This window comes from Charadrius vociferus, unplaced genomic scaffold (assembly GCF_000708025.1).
Source record: "Charadrius vociferus isolate BGI_N301 unplaced genomic scaffold, ASM70802v2 scaffold192, whole genome shotgun sequence".
NCBI lineage: Eukaryota > Metazoa > Chordata > Aves > Charadriiformes > Charadriidae > Charadrius > Charadrius vociferus.
The window spans coordinates 4,084,550-4,102,923 of NW_009647437.1; the positions used below are offsets into that span (position 1 = coordinate 4,084,550).

At 48.6% G+C, this 18,374-nt stretch overlaps 1 protein-coding gene across 1 annotated transcript in view; it reads left to right on the forward strand.

The window, feature by feature from the left end:
* The window catches only part of LOC104282551, a 60,866-nt gene extending 43,998 nt beyond the window's left edge, over positions 1–16,868 (forward strand). The window contains exons 4-5 of the mRNA XM_009880655.1: positions 2,775–2,828; positions 16,740–16,868. Of these exons, the coding sequence (XP_009878957.1) occupies positions 2,775–2,828; positions 16,740–16,868 (183 nt within the window). The remainder of the gene's footprint in view (positions 1–2,774; positions 2,829–16,739) is intronic.
* The last annotated feature ends 1,506 nt before the right edge of the window (positions 16,869–18,374 follow it).

The following is an 18,374-nucleotide window of genomic DNA, read 5'->3' on the forward strand; positions in this document are numbered from 1 at the left end:
TCCTCTTGGTATAGTCTGGCTGGTTGTCCATCCACCCACAGGCTAGTTCAAACTTTTCAGTCAGCCTTTGTCATCTTCTTGTAATTGTTGTCTCTGTTTTTCCTCCCTATGTGTTATAATAGAAGGCCAGGATGGGTGAATTTAAGGTCTTGCTGTGTCTCTTAATTTGTAGTTGGGAAATAATGCCTTTTGTTGCACCCTGATGGAGTCATGGGGGAATCTGTGGGTGGGACCTCGCTAGGCATTGGAACCCGTTGGACTGCACTGGAGGGTGTTGTACTTGCTCCCTGGCTGACAGAATTGTGTTTAAAGATAGTTTTCCCCTTTCAGTAGAGCATGCTGTAGTGCCACTGAGGCACTGTGGAATTTGGTGTGTCAGCCTCGTGCTGTCGTTGGGGGCTCAGCCAAGTGCCACTGTAAATCTCAGCTTTACGGCAGCGTGGAGAAGCTGAGAGTCTTGCCCAAAGTCCTACAGCTTGTAGTCAAATGGGATGCAGCACGGTATGTCCCACTGTAACAGCACTCTTCCCCTAAAGGCTGAGGCTTGATATCCAGACTCCTGAGTCTCACTTTCATTGCTTGACCATACTTTGTCTCACACGTTTTATCCCACCCGTGGGCTTGTGGCTTGAGCTATCCTTGACCTACCCTTCCTCATCCCTGCCAGCCAGCATTTCACAGCAGTCTAGATGAAAAGCTTTTGGAGAGACCAAAACTTTGCCAGACCTCACAACTCCTCACTTTGCCTATCCCTGCACCCCTGGGGTTTGTCAGCCCTACCAAGTTCTCCCTCCTCCTCAATCTTTTTCACCGTGTGGTTGCAGAGGGTCTTAAGAAAGGCAGTAACCTCACAGTAAATACCAGCGTTACAATAACTGCCTTGCAGCCTGGCTGGGAACGGAGCCCCATGTTGTTTTATAAGAATTCCCGGAGAATTGCTTGCTTAGTCGGACAGTACAGTCTTAGGTTGGTTCAGTTCATCAGTTCCCTTTGTGTCCTTCTACGTAGTATATGCAAAGACCTGTTGGGTCATTTTGGTTAGAAACTTTGGTGCTGTGCTGACACGGCAGCCTGTACTGCCAGGTCAGACCTGGGGGCAAAGGCATCAGGTACCACTACTGTTGAGCCCTTTGATGAATAACGAAGCATTAGGATTCACCTGCAAAAGGATTAAGAGAAAATGTTCAAAATCCTTGCAGCACCTCCCTCCTCTCTCATGTGTGCTTGGACAGTGAAATGCACTTTCCTTAGGCCCCGAACTACCCACGTACAAATTTCAAGACTTGCTGCAGTGCCTGTCTCTTTTCCAGGCATGTAAGTGGGCTGTGAGTATGCTGAGGGCTGGATTTTAGATCCAAGAGGCTGGTGCGCGTAGAAATGGTGAGTGAGTCTCCAACCCCCTCTCCAAGTTTTGGACAGCTGTGTGGATTGGCACAGAAAAGACGTGCTCATGGAGTGTAGAATGACAGGTGGTAGCGGAGGAGTGGGACTTCTACCCAGTACTCCCCAGTACAGTATCCCAGCACTACTTTCCACTGGAAAAATGATAAATATTTTCACCTGAGGGCTGTCTTCAATTTTGGTTTCGTTTTTTTTTTTTTTCCTGAGTTTTTGGGGAATTGTTTCTGTATTTGGGTTTGGGGTTTTTTTAAGCTTTTTGACTTTCCAAGGCTCCCTTTACTGTGTCGCTTTTATCTTATCTTCTACTGCAAAAAGCAGAAACAAAAGGAGAGAGGAAGGAGAAAGATCTCACTATTTGCCGACCATATTGGTAAGATGGTGGGACCTTTCCACAGGTTATCTGGGTTAAGAACTTACTCTGAGAAACACTTCAGTTGCTTTGTTAAAGCATGTGTGTGTGTGGAGCGTTTTCCCACACTTGACATAGCTTTCCAACTGGAAAAGGGTAGAAAACAGTCAGGAACTAGGAAAATCTATTATTTCTTTCAAAAACTGATGGAGAAGTTTTTCTGAACACATCTCCACCATCAAGTTTTTCACTATGAAAAATGTAGTTGGAGTATTTTTTACGGAAAAACTATTCTCTCTTGAAGCCTTGTTTTTCCACTTTGAATGTTTATTTGGAATTTTTTTGAGGGGAAAGAATGGTTTTATTCACTTGCCAACTTTCAAAGCACTGCCTGAGAACTGGGATAGAGCTGCAACTCACCTGTTTGTTTCTGTAGTTACATAGTAATTGCTGTTTTAAGTATATCCACTTTGCCAAGTTGTGCGGTTCATATGTTATGACAACTTTAATGGGTCTTACAGTACATGGCAAAGGGATTTAGGACTGTAGGCAGGTGCTTTTTGAATTGTTTTTTAATCCTAAATACATAAACATAATGAAAATAACTGTTAAATAATGGGAGCATCTACATTTACATTAAATTGACTATTTTTTTCTTCATAAAAGGAAGGTAAATTCACCTTCTTCAGGGCAGAGTCTAACCACTAATTGACAGAAATTAGGATGAACTTCCTTTTAGGCAGTTGTTCCATCTCTTTCTCTGTGGAATTTATTGTACTTTCTTTTGAAACCCAGGGTATCAGCCACTGCCAAAGGACTCTGTGCAGGTTGGGTGAGACAGTCTCAGATTAAGTTGATTACTTGATGGCCAACTCTGGTAATTCCTAGTCTTTCATATCTCACTTAACCATCCATCCATCTTGTTTGCTAATTAAATGTTGATGAAAAAAGACTCCCTACAACCTCCCTCTCTCTGTTCCCTTGGGCTACTGCTACTAATCGCTGGATTCTACTTCTCTTTCAGAAGATGCTGCTCAAGAAGAATTGTGGAGCGAAGACTAGAGTTATTAAAATTCATGTAAGTTGTCCTTTTCTGGTGCAGTTCCTTTATCTTTCCACATATATCTGAATGTGGTGATTCTCCTTAAACATCTACACCCAGAAGATTATTTCTGGAGGTTTCCTATGGCTTGATCAGCTGCATAACAAAAGTTGCTAGTCTGGAATATAGACTGTAGTTGCAATTTAGGTTGGGTGCTGACGAGGCTAGTAATACATTGGCTTTTCCATTTTGGAGACTATGGGTTCAAAGTTCCCTTACAGTGGAAGTCTACATCCCCTCCTATGAGCTCATACAGTTATACATAGGTTTCCTGTAGGGTGTCATTTGGATCCTTCTTGACCAAGGGAAGTGCTGATCTGAAGTAACAAGTGGTGTTTGGCAGGGGTGAGAGGTACTGGTAGATAGCTGCAGAAAAGGGGCTAACTGCGTGGTGTGCTGACGTCTGCAGAACTGTATGGGATGTGGGACTGGATGATGGCAGATGAGCTAGATTGCTTGGGTGGCTTTGCAGCTGGGATGACACTGCAGTGTCTGAGCATCTCCTGTTCATGAGCGCACACACGCCTAGCAGGGCTAGGTTTGCTCAACTCTCAGGCTTGTAGTTTTTGAGTCTTTGTCTCTAGTACTCCATCCCCTGACTCTTCATCCAACCCCTATCTCCTTTGTGGGTACCTTGGCTTTCTTTTGGTCAGTGCTGTATGGTGCTGTGGGACATGTGTTTGTGACCTTGCACGTTGCAGCCAAAACAAGTGCCTCAGTCCACTGACCCCCATATGATCCTCCGCAGATTTGCAATACACAGGCAAAACCCGGTCAGGGTGGAGGAAACTGATATCCTTTGTGGTAAAACTACTACTTTCACTGCAGTAATTGTAGCCTTCCAAGAGGGATGAATGGCAGACCAGGATCCTTCAGGGTTTACACCTTGCCCAGAAGGAAATGGGACAGATGCCTTTGTGTACCTAGAAGTGCTACTGTTTATGGCCATGCTCTTGGGTGCCCCTGCTCATCACTGTTTTGTGGGTGAATTTGGTATTTGAGAGGAGGAGGACCAGGTAGGGCTGGCTAGAGCCTTATGCAGAGCTGGACGGTATTTCTCCAACTCCTCATATGCCTTCTGTCAGAGCATTTCAGTCCTGCCTTCCAGCAGCCCCACAATGACCCGATACTTTGGATTGCACAATTAATCCTGGTCTGTTGTGTATTCTCTTGTGCTCCTGCCTGGATTGTTTTCAGTGGAGCTGTCTCTTCTTGTGCCCTGTGAGCTGTCCCCAGACTGTGCGCGTCCTTCAGACCTACCAACAGTCTAATCCTGCCACAATGTTTTAGTGCAACTTATTTATCACCTTCCTTTATCCCTGCTCCGTGTGCTTTTACTGTTTGGTTTTTGTTGGTTTTTTTTTTCTGGGTGTCCCTGGATGGTAGCTATTTCCAGTGCTGCTTGGTGGCAGTCCCCCAGTCCCTGGGCTTTCAGCAATGCCTGGGTGGGTGGTTTCCTCTGACACCTTGAGCTCATTATTGCAGCTTACTCTTGTGCCCCTGGAGAATCTGAGAGGCAGAATTATCCCTTTGCTCCCTACTGAGCCTATGTCAGCTCTCATTAAAATTAACAGCAGAAACTGAGAGTACACCATTCTGACAGATGGCACAGAATCCACACTTCTCTGGCCCACCTTGTGAAGCTGGGACAGTGCATCTCTACCCGAGGCACTCGTGGTTTCCATGGCAACAGCATATGATACCTCACAGTCTCTTGCTGGTCAGTTGTGGTGGCAGAGCTGTTACGTAAAGGAACATTTTTGCTTCCATTTTCCAAGTGATTGTGAGTGCCCACTTTTGTGTACCCGGCTTAGAAAGGAGGCAGCAGGTTCCTGGCAGGGAGGTGCCTCAGCTCTGGAAGCAGCTGAGAGAGGTCGATGCCTCTGAAAGATGATGCTGTGCTCTCATCATATAAAGGGAAACCTCAATCCAGTCAGTAAGACATGCTTGGCATGGGGTTCCTTCTCAGTGTTGCCCAGGAGCAGGACAAGAGGTAACGGGCACAAGTTGAAACGCAGGAAATTCATGTTGCCCAGAGAATCTTGTGGAATCTTTGTCCATGGAGATACTCAAAGCATGCCAGGACACAGTCTTGGGCATGTGCTCTTGCTGACCCTGCTCTGAGGAGGGGAGTTGAACTCATCTATCACTAGAGGTGCCTGCCAACCTCAGCCATTCTGTGATTTTCTGGCTCTTGCCCAGCATTCAGTAATGGAGTCAGAGCACACTAGGGACCTTAGTTCACTTGGGAGGGCTATTCTAAGGCCCTACTGATTGTGGCCTTTTGCAAAGGATGATAGCAGGAGGCAAGGTGGGAGGCTTTGTTCTCTGTTGCTGAGGGTCTGGTGACACAGGTTCTGTGTTGGGACTTTGCAGTTGTGGTGAGGGTGAAAGAAATGAAGTCAGATCTCTCATAGCAAATGGGTTGATGAGCTGTTACAGGAGGAACCAGGCAACTGCGTGTCTGAACAGGAAACATCACCACATGAACCATTTTGCTTGTGTCACTGTAGCCCAGAGAAGCACTGGTGCACAAGTGCTCCTGTTTCAGCCTGCAGTCTTTTTCTGAACTGAGATGGGCAGTGACATCCAGACAGCGTACAACTGGATGGAGATGCAGTGAGTGAACTGATCTGAGGAGCAGGCAGGCTACCTAATGGTTTATGCCAGGGGTTTGAAGCAAGGACCCCTGCTATCTCCCCCCAGTTCTCCTGCTGCTGAGTATTTTGAAGGAGAAAAGATTATGCTTGTTCTCTCCTGTGCAATGACAATGATGACAGTGACCTGTTAGTAACACCAATGAAGCATTTTCATCCCATTCTTGCTGAGGACAGTGTCTCATGTGGTTGTGAGATAACGTGTGTTTTTAAAAATACCCTCCTGCTGGCTGATATTTTGGTTGCCTTGACATCTCAGGGCTCTACTGGCATGTCAAGATGCAAGGTGTTGCCCTCTCGTGCATCATCCCAGCTATGTTCTTCCTCCCTCTTCTGCTGGAAGAGTCTCCTGTGGGAAGGTGAGATGGAGGGGCAGTGTCTTTACTCTCTGGCACTGAAACACAGTTTCAGCCCTTAGAAATGTTCATGGTCCTTGGGAGTTTTTCTCAAGCAGATGACCTAGGTTCGGTTTTGCTTCTCCACGTGCTGTTTTAACACTAAGGTGTCACCTTGTCATTGTTTGCTGTGCTTCAGCTTCCCGTGGGCCAGCTCAGGCGGTGTTAGGCTACAGCTTTTCCACTCGCTCAGCAGTTCTTAAGCGGGATGATGGGACAGTGATGTGATAAGTCTAAGAACCTAGACAGATTAGGACAGAGAGATTAATAAACTTCCCAAATACACAGCAGCTCAGTCATGTTTGAAACTTTTTCAGGAATAGCAGCTGTGAGACGTCCGGGTCTACAGTGAAAATAATATTAAAAAAATCTCACTTCTGTTCCCCCCCAGTAAAGGGTAATGGAACAGGAGAATCGGCCCCTGTGGGCAGACAAGCAGATAGAAATTAGAGGTGACAGTGTGTGTATGAAGTATGGACTTGTACATAACATCCATGTAGCGTAGCACGTGTCAGTGCAAGGTGAGGGGTAAGCATGCACGTACGTGGGTGTTGCACAATGAGGTGAGCAATGTCTGTGCAGACCTGGTCACTGGTGCCCCAAAGTGTCAGCCAGTGTAATGTCTGTAACTGGAAGCAAGGCAGTAAGTGTGAGTGAGGGGTACACTCATGTGCATGGGTATTTTAGCATCCAGAGCATGTTTGCATGGTGCAGTTGGGTGGTACATGGAGACCCTTCTTTAGCACTGGAAGGAGGATGGCTGTACGTGCATGTGCTTTGCAGGGTGTAACTGCCTCTGCCCTGGGCCAGGCTTGGTCAGCCATAGCCAGCTCTGAATGCAGAGGCCTATCTTCCAGAGTCTTTCTATAATACCACAAGTCTTCAGTTCTACAGGCCCTTTTGGGGTGAGGGTTACAAGTCTGTCATATAGTCCTATTTTTGTTCTTTCTTCACGAACTCCTACATGTAGTCTCTGAATGGAATTGGTGGAGCTGGGCTTATCTCAGCAGCAGTAGGTGGGTAGAAGACACAACTGGCAAGCCCCTGGTTATCTCGAAAGCTCTTGTTGGGGCAGGCAGAGAAGGGAGTAAGGATTTCAAGGCCAATCTGATAACGTGGCTGATCAGAGAGATGTTTTCTGCTATGTAAAAATAAGAATTTTAAATCGGAACATAAACCTCTTGTGCTCTTGCCTTGATGTTATCAATGTTGAGAACGCCTTCTACTTGGACAGGGGCCAGATCCCTGGAAGGACTTCCCTGTCTCTTATCTCTTGCGTCTGCATCCTTAAAGGCCACCGCAGAAACATGCTGGGTTTTCTTCTCCTAAAACAAGGGACCTATTCAGCTTGGAGCTGAGCAGGAGATATGCTGGCCTAAGCCTTCTTGGCAAACGCCTGAGCTATTCACAAGTGCACAGCATACTAGGTGACAGAGCAGTATTGGTGCAAACTTCTGGTTCTGGCTGCACAGCATGAAGTAAAGATTTCTAAAAAATCAGAAGACTCTTTGTATGTCTATACATACTTATATACACACACATACATGTTGCCCCTTCTGTCACAGGGTCCCAAGGTGCTTTGCAAGTATTGCTAAATATAGCATCCCAGAGGCAGATAAATATCGTGATTGCGATTTCAGAGTGAGTTAAACTGAGAAACCAGCAGAGAATGTGACTTGCCTGAAGAGAGACAGTGTGAGGAGAACTGAAGTCTGGGCTTTGGTCTTCAAACCGCATTCCTTGAGCTGTGTCCTTATTCGTACCATATCATGCAGTCTAACCAGCTCTGACATCTCAGGCAGCAGGTATCCCAAACTGCAGCTTGCTAACAGTTTGGCAAACCCTCCTGGTTGTCTGTAGTATGTGACTGAGTGCGTAAACCTGAACCTGCCCTTTAGAAGCAACAAGAAAGGCTCATCTAGGTTCCCTAGGTGGGCTCTTGCCTCCTGTTGATGGGCACACGTCTGTCTGCTGAGCGAAATGGAGAAGGTCCACTGCTAAGTGAGAATGTCAATATCCATTTGCTTACTGGGGAAACCAGCTCCCCCCGTGCTCCTCCCAACCCAGCCACTGAGCTGCCTGCTGAAGGTCTCTGTGCAGTGATAGCTGGCCCTAGAGAACCCCAGCCCTTGGTCTGCATATGTCCTAACAAAAGACTTTGTCCAGAGTTTCCTCCTTGTGGAGAAGCATCCAGTGTGGTCAAGGTGGGAAGGCCCCTGTCTGTTAAAAACTATCCGAAATATCTGGCTCCAGACATTGTTTTATTTAGCATTGCTTTTATTGGATTTCATGGCAAAGGCTAGCCAGCCTTCAGCGTGTCCATAGCAGCCAGAAGGCAGACTGTCATGTCTCTCTCTTCTGCTTCCTTAAAGAAAAGAAATTTTATTGCTCCCTGCTTTTCATAAATTCCTGCCATGTATACCCTTGCACCATTAAATCATGTAAGTGCTTGCAGTATAGACATTGTAGAATAACCACGAGTCTGTAATCCAAACAGCACCAGGAAAGTAGTGAGTAGCTGGTGAGTCAGAGGCTGACATCCGAATTTCAGCGCTGTCCTTGCTTTGTGTTCTGATGTGGGTTGAGGATCAGGTTTAAGAATGGGGAGGGTGGGAAGGTGTAGAAAGGAGGTGAGGACTGAGGTGCAGCCCAGTGACTAGCTGCCCTGTGTGTTGGCAGTGGCTGTGGCTGGTGGCACTGTGGTTCAAGGGGCTGGGAAGTGGCAAGGCCTGTTTCACACAGAGGGGGGACAGATTTGGTGACTTTTGGGTCACACCTGAGTGATGCAGCAGAGAGAGAGAGGAGCTGGGGATGGCAGAAGGTCACAGTGGCTCTGCCACTGTTTTCTGGCAGAGCTTCAAGTTCAAGATGGCAGATCAGGCATGTCTTTTACCACTGCATCCAGGCCCACTGCAGTTGCTCTCTGTTCCCCTTTATTCGCGTGGCTGTGGGAACCTGGCACCCGTTCCCTCTCTCAGTCTCCAGAGCTGTAATCCTCTTTTCCCACACACCTCTCCCATAATACACCCACTTCCTGCGCTTGGCTTCCACGGCTGGGGCGGTTTGTCCAGAGGCAAGCGCACTGTGTCAGCATGCGTATGCAGCCTGCTCATGCCAGGGTAATTAATACTCACTTTGCAGTTTTAATTTGTGTTCCCTTTAAGTTGAAAGCAGCATGTTGCTCTGTGCCAGCCTGCCTGGCCGGAGGGAATCGGGTTGCCCTGGCCTCATGCAAACTGGAAGCTGCACATGCCCAAGTATGCACCATGCGCCGACTCCGTGAGAAGCATTGTACCTGGGGTTCCTGGCCCGAAGGGAGCAGGACTGTGAGGGCAGCCGGCTGTGATCCCTCCGGAGGGAGGGTGTTCCTACCACACAGGGAGGACTGCAAAGGGGAAGGTGGGAAGGAAACAGAGGACGTGGTAATGTCACTTGTGTACAGACCAAAACTGCTAAGGACTCTATGCGGATGTAGTTGGCAGATTTAGGGCCAAATTATGTCTTGCCTTTGTCTGTGCTTGCTTGGAGCTCCTCTTGTCTTGCTCCTCCTCCCACTCAGGCACACGTAGAACCAATTGTGTGTGCAGGAACTGCTGCAGGTGTGTGCAGGGAAGCACAGGCCATTTTGTATCAGGAGAGAAAGTGGGGACAAGACACAGCTCGCTAGCAGGGGGATGTGGGCTTATTCACTTATTCCTAAGAGATTTGTGTTGCCTTCAGAGCATTATCTTCACTGGGACCCTGGAGCGGTGAGGTCCCCAAGTTGGCCAGGGAGCACTGACAACCGGGCCCTCTGAATTACCCTTTTCATCATGCAGCCTTCTTCCTTCAGATTGTCAGGCAGGCAAAATCAAAGCTTGCGGTAAGCTTTTTCAAAGACGCGTCTCAAAGATGTGTGAGAGAGAGGAGAAGAAAGGCTTATCATGCTGGTGCCAGCAAGAACCCATAGCTGAAACTGGCCTATTTCTGCATTTGGGCAAGTGACCAGCAAGCATCTGCTAGGCCCTTTGAAGTACCTTCCAAAAAAGTTCAGTGTTGTCTGTCTGGTGGCACCTTTCTAAGTCTGGTAGTTGCCATCTGACAGCTCAGCACGCACATTTGCAAAAATGTTTGATGGTGGTTTTTTTTTTTGTTTCCCTTTGTAAGAGGGACAGTGATGTGTTTGTAAACTATTGAACTGCTCTTTGCAATGTGGTTGCATAGAAGGAAGTAGGTGTTAGGCAGCCTTACGTTGGTGGAGGAAGACAGGCCTTTCAGCCTTTTAGGGAAGGGAATGGAGAACACAGGAGAACAGTGCTAGCTGCAAAGTTTTGGTTTTCTTGTTAGAACAGCATTTGGAGTTGACCTTTTCTTTTCTTGGAAGAGAAAGGAGAAGAGTAGTTGTAAAATTAAGTTCTGTCATGGTCTATCTTTTAGCTATCCCCTGAAATTAAACTGTGTATGAACCTGGGGGTGGAGGAGAGACTTTTAGGAGGAAATTGGGTTTGCCTTTGAAAACTTACTCTTTGAGCTGCTCCAGGTCTGTGACTGGAATAAATTGTCAGAGGCCCTGTTGGAGTTAATGAAGAAGCAGTTAAATGTGAACTGCTGCTCCACTGGAGGAGCTGGTCCTGCTTGTCAGTGACTATTTCTTGAAAACTGCCTGAAGCAAGACTGTAATTGAAAGGAAATCACCACTCATCAGAAGGTCGCAACACCTAGATGTCAATTAGTTCATCCTGGCTGCCTGACTATAGAGTACGTATTATGCACAGGAGAAACCAAGGCACAGATGATGGGAAGCAGCTTGGTCAGGACCGTGTCTGGAATTACAGACGTAGCTAGGAGCAGGCATGAGGGTCCCCTTCCCTTGCTTACAGCTCATGGTTTCACACATCAAAGTTGAAGTGTCATCAGTTTCTTTTCTAACCACCTGGCAGGGGTGAGAGGAAGGAGGACAAAGTGGAATTAAAAGTAGTGTAGCTGTAAATGTCCCACTGTGGAGTCTGACAGCCTTTACTCCCTCTGTAGCCTGCCTGAGTATCAGTACTGCCTCTGGCTCCGTCCACTCCTGGACAAGGCGGCTGTCTGACAAACAGGCGGCATCACAGGCAAGCATCCGTCTTTGCCAAGGCTCTTCTGGGGATTTATTCCTTTCCACACAGGGTGGTGGTGGGAATCGGATGCGCCTTTACAACTTGCAATTACATGGTGCCTTTCATCCCAAAGGACTTTTAACAAGTGAGTCTGCAGACTGCAAAGAGATCATTCACCCACCACTGAGAGGCATCCACCGCTGGAAGGCAGCATCCTTTAAATGGAGCTCAGCAGCATTTCCCAACTGCTGGGGCCCAAGGGTAGGAAAGAAGGGACTCCTGTGCTGGATTGGCCTTGAGTACGGGACGAGTTGGCAGAGTACACAAGCTGATCCGATTTTGAATCCCACCAGGATACTAGAGCTCTTATGAAAGAGGACCAAAGAGTATTAAGCAGAGCTTAGTTTCGTATCACCCCTAGCACACCACTCCCTTCTAAGATGTTGTTGCGTTAGGTAACTTCATTTCCCCCTCCTGTGGGGATTGTCATTCCCACAGCTGAAAGCATGCTTGGAGCTGTGCTTGCTTTTGCTGTGTCCAAAGAAGAGAACCGTGCTTCTGTGGGATCATGAGTCCAAGACCAAGTTATTTCACAATCTGCATTGGTGATATTTTCACAGACTTCATAGGGGTAAGGGACGGGTTTCTAGGAGGAATGTGGGTTTGTATTAGTAGATTTATCCTTTACCTGTTTATCTTCTTCCTATGCACTTTTTCCTTGCTGAAGCATACAGTTATGTTACAGATGGATTTATAGAGCAGTTGCCCATTTCTCTGTTTTCTGAGGGCTGCTAGTATGATTGAAATTCTGCATTTCTTCTGTGGTGTTAATCTCACTGGTCTTCTTTGAGGCACCTGCATCCAGTCGCTGTCAGTACCATCTTTAGGTGTGCTTCTTTGATAATGTGTTTCAGATATGTTCAAGCCTGGTTGCTTATTTACCACTTGTATTTAATGGTGATAATGCAATTGGTGACTACAGTATAGGTTTGTAAGAGTGTATACGTAGGCTTGAGTATATGAGGGGAAGAAGTGTGTGTCTGGGTACATGCTGACAAGTATGCGTGACCGAGGTGGTCTGCACATAGTTGCTTGAAATGTGTGTAACACAAGCTAGCTCCCTTAAGAGCTCATCTAACTCAAATGAGGCCTGCAGTGAGGCATCATGGATGTCTGCAGGTACTGAAACTACCTTCTGCTCCGGACAGTTGTACGAGCCAGTGATGAGCTGTGCTCCCTTGGACTGTCCCCTGGATGCTGGTAGAGTTTGGTCCCTGCTTGGGTTGAGTTATGGTGTGAGCAGACAAGATTTGTATAAGGGGAGGCAGCTCTCTCTGTGATTCCCAGTCAGGAGGAGGTCTGTGTGTGCACGGAGGGGTGTGGACAAGTGACCAGGGAGGTGCTGGAGAGAACCTGTGGCATGTGAGAGCAGGTGAGCGTGTGCAAGTGAGCATGGGTGTATGTGACAGTGTGCATCCGAGCATGTGCGCCCTCCTGCCGGCAGCCGAGTGCTTGTATCTCAGGCCGTCCTCCAGCTGTGTAAATATATTGCTTAACAAATTGAGGGCTCTGGTTAATGATTGCCATTACGCAGGGCCCATATTAGGCTCCATTTTGTGCGAGCTACCCAGCTGCCCGAATGCCATTAGAGTGAACGCACCAGCCTTTAATGTCAAGCGTGGAGTGTTTGTGCTCCGAGGAGCCTCTGCAGGAGCTGGCCTGGGGTTGCTCAGCAGGCACTGTCAGGCAAGTTTGTAGTAAGCTCCCTGGGGGCCTGCTGCAGCAGCAGCAACTCTAACAGGCTTCCATAGTCAAAGCCGTGTCCCAGGCATCACAAGCTGGTGCTGGGTGCCCAAGGGGGGGGCAGGCTGGCTAGGACGCTTGCCCAGACTACAGGGAGGCAGCTGGCCCAAGTGACAGGGTGGGAGGAATGTGTTGCCCTCTCTGGCAGCCAGCCCTATCCATCTTCTTTCTGGGGATACATCTACAGAGCTTTGCCTTGCACTACTCATCAGAGCCAGGCCACCACATGCTGTGATCCCAAATGGTGTCATGGACTAAGCCAGATCAGGCCTGGTCATCCTTAGGGCAGGATACGAGCTCCAAAGAAAACATGCTTTTCTGCAAGAAGAGAGTGGAGTGATTTGGTGCAGTGCTCTTTCTTCCTTCCAGCAAGGTCCTTACCGGAGGTGCTGCCCTGTCAGTCATGGAGTGGGTGCAAGGCAGACCCGTAGGCTGCAGATCAGTCAGGGTGTTGCCATGAATGAGGGCAGTTGCATTACTGCCTCTCCTGTTACTGCCTACAGTTGGACACAGGACCATTCTCACCCTGCCCTTGCCTGCTATTGTGGTGGCTGCCCTGTTGAAAGCCAGCCGTCGTCTTGTGGCCGCTTGAGAGAGGTGCCATGATGAAGAGGCAGGATTTGATGCTGTTTGAGCCTTACTTGAAGCTGCCTGACCACCCATGAATCTCTGCATTGTCCTGTGTTTTCTCACGTCTCTGTCCTTCACCTCAGCTCTTCGTCTGCGTCCATCTCCCTTGCGATGCCCTGGGAACGCTCTCTGCCCCATACATTGGCCCCAGAAGAAGGCCCAGAGAGAAATCCCAGGGCACCTTCCTACCCAAAGCCTGGTGAGTTTTGTGGATGACTTTTGTCTGTCCTCTGGACCCGTCTTTTCCTGGCCTCTTCTCCATCTGCCGTTCGCCAGAAATGAACTGATTCAGCTGCCTTCCCTAATCCTGTCTGGCATTTCAAAATGGAGGGGACTGCCAGGTTCTTTGTTCCCGTTCCCTCTTGGCACTGGTAGGGGGGACCTTCTCTGCTCTGGAGAAGGACAAATGTGCTGATTTATTCTGCCCCTTAGCTTTGAATAGGGGTTGCTATGTTACCCTCCAGCTCTGAGGCTTGCCAGAGCACACACCATATATAACCCCACAGCAGGTGGCTATTGAGTAAAGGCCCTTAAATCTGCCTCACTTGTTTCTTATGCTGCTGGCCAAGGTGTCAGGGGGATGTAGCAGGGCATGATTTGCTGGCTGAAACTCCGGGCACAGCTGATGCCAAGCACCATATTGGCATTTTCCATTCTCAAGTGCCCATCTTAATCTGCAGAGGAGGTACCAACTAGGCAGGAGCATGCTGCCCACGCTGGCTTTTAAAAAGGCCCTTTCTGACATGAAGGCTGCCCCATGGGGCCGAGCTGTGACCAAGATCCTGGAGGCAGAGGCTTCCAGATCCTGCTGCAGTGACTGCAGCACCCGGGGCCTGTCTTGGACACTTCCGTAGCTCTCTCTAATTTGGTATGACTGTTTGGGTGAGTCCAATCATCTGAGCAGCTTTCTGGGAAAAATTGCATGTGCTTGTGCTTGTCCTGTGATGACAAGTTAAAACCCAGCCAGGATAGAGGCAGGTGGCATCAAAACATCAAAAATACCGTGCCATTATGTGGTTGCAGCTCTCTGATAGACCTGACTTTGAAGTGCCAAAATGCACCTCTGTCTTAAAGGAGACATCAGAGTTGGTAATTGTTCTTAAAAAGCCTAATTCTTCAAGGAGTAGTCCCTTAGTGCAGACTGAGCAAGGGAAACCATGGGTCTTGCTGGGAAAGGCCTAGAAGAGACAGCAGGGAGGCACGTAACACCAGAGCCCAGGCCGTATCTCCTCTTACTGTTTTTTTTTCTAATCTCCATGAAAACAGTGGTAAAGCCCTTCCCAGCAGTGATGGGAGTGAGAAGAGGGTAGGAGACATTTCCACAAGTTTCTGAGCTGCTGAACTTCACAGCATGTGGCACTCAGTAGCTCACACGTACCCCTGGGGAACGAACTCTGCAGGATCATGATTAAATACTCTGCTGGCCCATAGAGCAGCGAGACATCCTCTCCTGGCCGAAGAGTGTCTGTGAAGCAGCTGCCCCAGTGGTGCTTCTGCTTACGTAAGGCAAGAAAAAAACCCCAAAGTTCCCAGTAAGTGAAAGGAAAACACTTCCTGTATAACAGAGTGGAATCACTTCTTTAGCACCATAATTCCTCTGGGGATCCACAGGTACCAGCACAGCCTAGTGAGGAACAGCATTTCTGTCCTGTCACACAGTGCAGGGAGTGCATGGGTGTTTCTCGCCTCCTTACTCTGGATCTGCTCTGACCATGCTCTGAACACTGGGAGCAAAAGGGGAGAGAATGGTCTTCGGTGGCTGTGGTACAAACCAGGCTGTAAAGTCTTCAGGTGGGATCTTTTCCTCCGAGCATCCTCAGACATCGAATCATAGAATTGTTGAGGTTGGAAGGGACCTTTAAGATCACCAAGTCCAACCATTACCCTAACTTGATAAAACCATTTCTAAACCATGTCCCCAAGTACCATGTCTTTTTTTAAACATCTCCAGGGATGGTGAATCCACCACCTCCCTGGGCAGCCTCTTCCAATGTTTTATAACCCTTTCAGTGAAACAATGTTTCCTAATATCCAATCTAAATCTCCCCTGACATAACTTGAACCCATTTCCTCTCATCCTATCACTTGTCACCAGGGAGAAGAGGTCAGCCCCCACCTCTCTACACCCTCCTTTCAGGTAGTTGTAGAGAGTGATAAGGTCACCCCTCAGCCTCCTCTTCTCCAGGCTGAACAACCCCAGTTCCCCCAGCTGTTCCTTATAAAACTTGTCCTCCAGACCCCTCACCAGCTCCGTTGCCCTTCTCTGCACATGGTCCAGCACCTCAGTGTCCTTGTTGTAGTGAGGGGCCCAAAACTGAACACAGTACTCGAGGTGGGGTCTCACCAGTGCCGAGTACAACACCCAGGCTGGGATCAGCAACTGGCCTGAGGTGAGACCCACAGATGGGACGAGACCCCAGGCTGGGATTAGCCCCGATCCTGAGATTAGCCCCTAGGCTGGGCTCACCGCCGGACTAAGCTCATCCCCAGACTAAGTTCACCCCCAGGCTGGGCTCACCTACTGGCAGGGCTCAAAGGGCATCAGAGCGGGGCTGTGCCACCAGCTGGGGTCCCTGGGGCCGAGCATGGGTGGGACGTGGGTCCCTGCCCATGGGCTAGCACTTGCCTGCCCGGGTACCCCGATGCAAACACGGGCCCTTGGGGAACCAGCCATGGACATGCTTCCTCACCCCCCCAGATCTCACCTGCAGGATGTCCATCTGTCCCTGCCTGAACTGCGGAGTCTGAAGCCAAAACTCTGGAGAGTTTCAGTATGTGAATAATACAGTTTCTTAAGTGTTCTTAATCCAGTTTATGGATTAATAAAGGGTAATTTGTAAATCCTTAGTGGAGAGCTGTTGAAAAATAGGACTGAAGAATGAGTCTTTGGAGATGACTTGGTTTATCTCCCTGCTCTAAAAGTGTAGTAGATCCTCTTTCAAGGCCAAGTGAATCTGAATTTAGCTTTTCCATGTGATACCTTCTGGCAGTGATGCTGTTCTGACTCCTGGACTTGAAATGCATCACAGATATCCTGTTTCACTTAGTGACTAGCGGTGCCATGAGTCCTGGTCATATGAATCCCAGGGACCTCAGTCCTGGAGGGGGGGCACTCATGCTTTTTTCTTGAGGAGTAGGAGCAAGGACATGAGCAAAGTGCTTCACTGCTTATGTTAGTGCCATTTGCTGCAAGTACAAGCATGACCACCCACTGAAGGAGGTGTAATTGTACCAACAGAGGGATATGACAAAGCACTTGTGGCAGGAACTTCTTTGTTTGCAGCTTATATGAGTGCTAACTTTGTCCCTCTTTTTATTCCCCTGCAGAGCATCAATGGAGGCCGCCCGCCGCCCCACTTTGTGTATGATCCATCCACCTTTGCCTTCCGTTCCCTCAGCACCTTGAAGCCGCTGAGCCCGATAGCTCCAGTGGAAGAACCGTCATGTGCCTACTGAAGGAGTTTCTCCAAAAACCTCAGGAACTATTAACCAACCACCTGCCTGGCAGGGAGAAGGGAAGGTGGTGATACCCAAGGGGATGGGTGGGAGAAGAAGGGGACAAAGACACATCTTTGTAATACAGCCTCTCTGGCAGCAGGAAGGATATGGCTTTGCGGCAGTGCCTGTTTTCATACCATCACCATATCTGAATAACGGCAAAGGGAGAGATTTTTGTCTTTCAGGGCAAAACAAACCAGTCAGGTCCTCGGACTGTGAGGGCAGCCACCAAGGCAGTGTCAAACACGGGGATGGTGGTAGTTGAAGATATCCCTGAGGGGTTCAGTGACTTGTATGGCAGCAGGGCTGAGCGAGCAGGGTCTGAAACCAAGTCCAGTCAGTTTCCCAAGTGTACCTGGGTCTATCGTGCTTTGCTATAGACCTGACCCTTCTCCTGCTCAGCAAGGAGCTCAGGATTGGAGATGGAGGGTATAGCCTGCAAAGCAAGATCCCTCTCTGAGATTTATAATTGCATTCACTTCACGCTCTCTTGAGTGGAAGACCCTAAGAGAGGGAGGTGGGAGGGGGTAACTGGCACATCTAGTTGCGTGTTCCAGCTGGTCTGCTGGCAACTCAGTGATGTCATCTAAAATGGGATTGAAATGGGAGGCATGAGCCTCCCACTTGTAGATAGGGGGTTACAATAAAATTCTAGGGTAGAAGGTGTGTGTTCAGCCATCCAAGAAAATGCAGTGCCCACCCTCAGTCCTCTCAGCATCATCAGAGAGAAGAACGTGGGGGTGACTGTGTTCTTGGGTCTCCTCTCTGCTGAGGCTGCTGTGTTCTGGGATATGCAGCACTTCTCCATAGCATTGTCCCAATACCTTGCTGCCCTAACACGATGCTGAAGGTAACTGGCATCACCCAACTAGACCGAATCTAACGTCTCCAGCCGCTTTCCACTCCCTGGCTATTAAATTCTTGTAGACCTCCCCTTGTACCAGTGGAACATGTATTCCCAGATGTAGCGTGAAGTGAGAGAAAGGGGTCTCTGTTTTGTGGCTACCTGTTGGCAGAAGAAACAGGAGGGGAGTTTGGGTGAAGCTGTGGGACATTTTTCCATAGGCAGTCCTAAGACAGTTAGGACGACGCTAGGCCTAGCTACCACTGGTGTTTGACTGGGATCTGGCCTTGAGGCATGTGTGTTTTGTGCTACAAGGCAACAGCTAATGGGACAAGTTCTTGCCTCTCTTGGTGAGGCAGAGGAACAAGGCATTTCTCCTTGCTGCACCTGGTGGAGAGAATAACCTCTTTGTCTAGGTGTTCCCCACCTGGAGCCTGTATCTGGCTGGGTGCAAGGGGGAGCAAGTCTGGATCAAGGGGAGCAACTGTGAATAATATAAAATAATTTTTGGTTTTAAATCTGCTCCAGTGTGGAGATCTTTGATGCTGCTCTTCGGATGAGACCACTGGTCAGTCCAGCTGCCGGTAGAAGGCCACACAGTGAACCAGCATTCACTGGTG